This window comes from Octodon degus, unplaced genomic scaffold (assembly GCF_000260255.1).
Source record: "Octodon degus isolate 3935 unplaced genomic scaffold, OctDeg1.0 scaffold00115, whole genome shotgun sequence".
Taxonomy (NCBI): Eukaryota; Metazoa; Chordata; class Mammalia; order Rodentia; family Octodontidae; genus Octodon; species Octodon degus.
Window position 1 is genome coordinate 2129913 of NW_004524691.1, and position 5975 is coordinate 2135887.

The window sequence follows — 5975 nt, forward strand, 5'->3', positions numbered from 1 at the left end:
GTGAGCTTTGGTGCCTGCACTTCAGTACATACTTGCCAGATGATTATGGTTTTTTTCATTTGTGAAGTGAACAAACAAAAAAAATGGCAGAAAGTGACTGACACACTGGCAAAATGGGATGCAAAGCCCCCATCCTTGTGTGTTTAACCAACACCTTCCTTGTAAGAGTAGGAGGTTGTTTCTCCCATTGTTTGCCTTATCTTTGATGCATTCTGCTCCATTTGGAGGACGTGATCACTGAGGCTCTGGTAAGATCTACTGTCATCTGAGGAGTTCAAAAACACTGGATGCTGGATACTCCTGCACAAATTAGGAGCCTTGTCATCAACAAGGGATCTAGGTCCTGATCTGGAGGAAGAATAAGGACTATAAAAATAATCTGTAATGTATAAAATAATCATTTCCAATTGATTCATAAAACTTAATATAATGTGTGTTAATGATCTTTCATGGTCCCTATTGTACCACAGCCTTTTCCAGAGGATTAAGACAAATCAGCTTTGGTGAGAAACATACCTTTGCTCAGGGGTAATCTTGGGAACTAAAGAACTAATTGCTCAGAAACAGCTGCCTTCTGGTAAGAAGGGAAGAGTAAGAAAGGAGTGAGGAAGTCTTCGAGATAGCTCTGAGAAAGGCAGAGGACCAACCCTGGCAGGCTGTTAGTGCGGAGGGGTATCCCAGGGCATCTGCAGAACAAGATTTTTCCAAGAATCGGTCTCTTCTTTAGGTCTTGTCAGCAACATTTGAAAGCATGAGGTGAAAACATGTGGACCTTTTACTCTTTCGAAAGTAAAGGCTAGTGAGACATTTGATTGCCTGAGATGTCACTTAGTCAGGGCCAGGACTGCATCCTCTGCAAGCTGACTTGATAGGAAGAGAATGCAGGAAGACAGTGAAATGAGGCTACCATTTGAGTAGTGAGCTAGGAATGGGAGACTGTCTTTTGAGAGCCCCAGGGTTAGGTGGAGTTTATGTCTAATCCATGAATTGTAAATCCTTCAGTGGGTATCAGGCAAAGGAAATCTTCATGTGGCAGCCCACATGATTGTAATGCTGACTATATCAGTGTGTGTGTGTGTGTGTGTGTGTGTGTGTGTGTGTGTGTGTGTGTGGTTACAGTTGAATAACAAGTCGAGGGATTGTAAGTGATAGATTTTGGCCCAAGTATAAATTGTTGAATTATTATAGTGGTCATCTAATATGGCTGAAGCCCTTAAAAAATAGCTTACCTTCTCAAAGACTGCCTCCCCTCTTCTTCTCCATCACAGCCCAGGGTGCAATTTCCTTTCCCTTTCCCACCACCTCAGAAAAGACCCCAGTCAGCTCCTCAGGTATTTCTAAGCATCCCCTTCAAACTCCACCCCTAGAAAAAGTCTGTAGAAGCTCCAGCTTTCCTCACCTCAGGCCAGAGGATCCATCTGACCCATCTGCCCTCGATCCTCTCTGTCTTTGGAGTTAATAAAGGCTTCTTTTATCTTTCCTATTTCTTTACTGCACCTCAGAAAAACCTATCAGTAAGAAAAACTGAGAATAATTTTTTAGTAGTAGTTTTTATTAAAGAAATGTAAGAAATTGCTTGAAAACATAGGAAAGTATAAAGAAAATTTAAATCACACATAATCTAACACCAAAAAGTATCACATGAGTGTAGATTGGAACTGGAAATGAATACGGAAACGTGAAGGTGATGGGTTTGTTAAGGTGGTGGGAAAGAAGGTTTTCCTCACTTTCTTTTGATGTCTGGTTTATAGTGGCTTTTATGGTAATATATAGGTGAAAGAGGAAGATGAAATATCAATAGATATTTTAGAAATTTAGACTGAAGTTTTCCATGTGACTTTGTTATTTGTTTCCTTCACTTTAAGCGCATTATAAGCTTTTTTTTTTCATTGTAAGCTTTTCCCTTGTGAATAGATGTTTTTTAAGAAAGTGATTTAAATGGCTTCTTTGTATTCCACTGTGTGAACAGATCACAACTGATTAAAAATTCCCTATTGTGTACCTTTATCTTACTCCATATTTTTATTACTATGATAACTGAATCTGAACTCCACGTCCTTATACATCAAGCTTGTGTAGATCTGTATTGTTTCCTTGAGATAAATATTTTGAGGTACAGATACATAATCAAAGCATCTGCACATTTCTCTTGCTCCTGGCTCTTTTGCTGGGCTGCATTCTGGACACACTTGACGAATGATAGACCGAGGGATGCTTGAGAAGGGGCAGCAAAGGAGGCTAAGAGCCAGGGAAAATGCACCTGTAGAAACAGACTGGGGTGCCCAGACGTGAGAGGAGAAGAGAGGAGGCTAAGAAAAGACCCTAGGGATAGGTTCCTGGACCAGCAGTGTGAGCAGAAAGTAACACTTTATTTTGAAGGGCAAGTTGAAGAAAACAACATACATGAAAAATATTCATCGAATTGTTATGGGCTTTGTAAAATATCCCTAAGCTATCTTATCTTCCTGGTCAAGGGTGAGGAAAATGAGGTACAGACATTAAGTGACTTTGTAAGGGTCATACTATGAAAAAGGGCAGAAAACAGAGTCAAAATGATGCTTTCTATTCCAAATCCCATGTTTTTCCATTCAACTTTTTCTATACCCTAAAGTAAAAAAAGAACTTGGGCTAACATGACCTTTTTCAGTACCTTGTGAGGAAGCAGGATGCCCTTCTGCATCTCTATGGGATAAGGAAGTCTCACAAGGTGGCTGAGGTGAGAATGAATGATGCTGACCATGCTGAACAAGAAAGGGAATTTTCCACAAAATAAAATGGTCCCTTTAACTTCGAAACCCATCATTGTGTCATCATATATTTTTGATTAGTATAAAAGGGATTTTTAGGAGGCTCTTTTCAAAATGATTACTCAGCTCCTAATCCAGATCCATAAACTGCAAGAGACTGTGAGGTGCTGTGACTGAGACCTGACAATTATGTAGCAAGTAGCAACAAGCCAAGTCCACTGGGACGAGCCAGAGGCACATACACAGTGCACTGCTCCATCCAGGTGCTTAATTCAAACTGGCAATATTACAGGACTATTTTTTCCCAAGCTCACCTTATTAAAATGGCCAGCAGAAAGAACTATTTGGTTCTAGGATGTCTTGCACTTTTATGGGCTGACCTAGGCATTCACGGAGAAGAAAAGGAAGAACAGACATGCAGATTGCTGGGAAAGTTTGATTTGAATGGCTATGTAGATGCCAAAAACCATACACTTGTTATTGGTGGACTGTTTCCTATACACTCGAGGACTATCCCAGCAAATGAGTCTATTTTGGAGCCCGTATCAGCAAAATGTGAAGGGTAAGCCATTCCTTTAATTTCAATTGGAGGGGTGGGGGAGTGGTAACTACAGGGTCAGCACCCTGAACTGGGGTGGGGGTGCCAATTCTGACTCTGAGATACTCTTTTTTGACTCGGAACGTGTTTTTAGGCTTCAGTTACTCCAAAGTGGAAATTGTAGAAGTGATTAGAAACTTGGAGAGTTTGGTGCTAAGTGCACCTGCCTGAGCCTCAGACAGGAAGGAGAGGCTTTGTGTGGGGTAGGATGCCGCTCCCCACTCGGTGATCTGTGGGCCAGGAGATCACATCACGGGAAAGCTAGTTAGAAACATGGAATCAGGAACTCCAGCCTGCTGGGCCTGCTTTTTTTTTTTTTCATACCAGGGATCGAACTCAGGACCTTGTGCTTGTCAGGTAAGCACTTATTCCACTGAGCTATCTCCCCAGCCCTGGGCCTACATTTTGGTAAGACTTGCTATTGACTTATGCACATATTGCGATTTGAGAACAGGAGTGCAGAGTTGTGCAGTGTTGTAGCATTATTATTAATGGCTGCAGACTAAAACTTTCTTCAAGTGAAACACTTAGTGTGGGAACACTGATTTATTTCTAAGCTAATGTTCATGGCAAGATCCCTTCAGCTACTAAGTGGCTTCTACCCTTCATTCATCTCCAAGTTGTCACTCAGATTATCATGATTCTTCTCTGAAAATCTGAATTTGCTAGTAATGTACTGTATGAATAGGATAAGTGTCTGGGTACATATCACACAGACAGACACACAGACATACATACATACAGACACACACACACACCCATAAGAAAACATGTCCAAAACTAAAAGAAAGAAAAACAGCCATTCATTATTCTATTGCCATAACATACAGCCCTTTTCATTTTCTATATCTTTTCTTGACCCTTTTTCAAATACATCTGTACTTTTTAAATAATTGTGGAGATAGCACAGACACTTTCATTTGAATTTTAGGGAAGGTTCTACAGGATGTTCAGGGTCTCACTACTAGATTGGGCCCATAGTGGTTCTCCTGTTTACAGCCTCCCAAGTGCTGGCATTACAGGTGTGTGCTACCATGCCTAGTCTCAATTGCCTGCTCAACGTGCCCCAGCAGTGGGGCCAGCACAGCAGGCCTGGGATCGAGCCCCTGGCCCCTGTGCCTGCTTGCAGGCGCTGTAATGCGCTGAGCTATTCGACTGGCCCTGAGACACACTTTTTTATTGGTTATTGTACATTTTATTATAAGCTACCCATGATGTCACAAGTAATTATAGCTGTCAGTGTGTGTTGTGAAAATCTGAACAGCTCCTTGGATACTCCATATTTAAGATGTCACTGGAGAGAAAAATCAATTGCAATGTTTCTGGCAAAAAGAAAAGATAGCCATCAGTCCCTCTTTATCTTTTTCATGGGCCTTTAATTGGCATTTTATAGTGAAGTGCAGGGAAGGGGGAGAAGGGCTTTTGCTTGTAGCTATGTGATAGAGTCAGGTTTTTTATTATTATAACAACATGAAAATAGTTTTTCAGAATGCAATGTACTCTAATATTTCATAAATGGACCCCTTTAATTTGTTCTTTACTCTTCATTGGCATCACCAACCTATAATTTACTCAGAAATTCAATTTGTAGTAGAAGAAATCTCACTCAGAAATCTAGTTTTAAAAAGATGGTGGCTTTTGTGGGTCATGAGCTAAGTATATGGACAAGGAAGTCTCTGTTATTTTGTAAATGTTGCCTAAGCCAGAGAAATACAATGAAATGCAAGAGGAAGGTGGTATTTTAGTTTTTATTTGGGTTGATTTACACAAAGACAGGACTTAGAGAAATTTTCCCTCTTGATTATGGATTTTAAAAAGTAATTATATTGGTACATTTTAGGTATATACATCGATAACATTCATCATAGGGAAGTTGTACCTGTGTATATCATATCTTCTTTTTTTTTTTCTGAATCTCCTTCTTCCCTTAAACTCTTCTTCTGGTTATTATTTATAAGAAGCTTTGCTCCCATTTTTTCCTTTTATTCTCTTTTCCCTTTTTTATTTATTTCTTTCCTCTTCCTTGTTTCCTTTCCCATTTGAACATTTTCTTCCTGTTTCACAATAGCTATTATACATTTTGGTCTTTATTTACTTTCTCAGTTTCTTACACAAGAGAAGCAATGCAACATTTAAACATATGTATGTGATTTATTACACTTAAGAGTAGAGTCTCAAGGTTCATCCATTTGATAAGTATCAAACTTATCCTTTTTCATGGCAGAATAGTTCTCCATTGCATAGAAAAAAAAGTCCATTCATTAATCACCAGTGGATGGGCATTTTGGCAAGATTTACAAATTGTTACAAAATTGTGATGTTATAAACATGGATGTGATGATGCTTTTTTTTGTGGGGGTGGTGTTTACCAGAAATCAAACTCAGGGCCTCTCTCTTGTCAAGCAGGTGCTGTGCTGCTGAGCTACATCCCAGCTTTTAATTCTTTTAGAGGTTTTTTTTCTTTTATTTTTGGAAAAAAATACAGAGTGTATAATGGTGTTGGAAAATCACAATGGGAATCAGTGAATGAAAGAAAAACCATATCCCCTCCCCCTAAAAAAAAGAAGGGGCCAGGGAGATGGCTCAGTAGAATAAGCACTTCCCTGGCAAGCACAAGGGTCTGAGTTCAA

The 5975-nt window shown here is 39.7% G+C and overlaps 1 protein-coding gene across 1 annotated transcript in view; it reads left to right on the plus strand.

Annotated features, from left to right (window-relative positions):
• Positions 1–3070: 3070 nt before the first annotated feature.
• Positions 3071–5975, plus strand: part of LOC101562906 (vomeronasal type-2 receptor 1-like) — a 36192-nt gene continuing 33287 nt past the window's right edge. The window contains exon 1 of the mRNA XM_004639822.1: positions 3071–3309. Within this exon, the coding sequence (XP_004639879.1) occupies positions 3071–3309 (239 nt within the window). The remainder of the gene's footprint in view (positions 3310–5975) is intronic.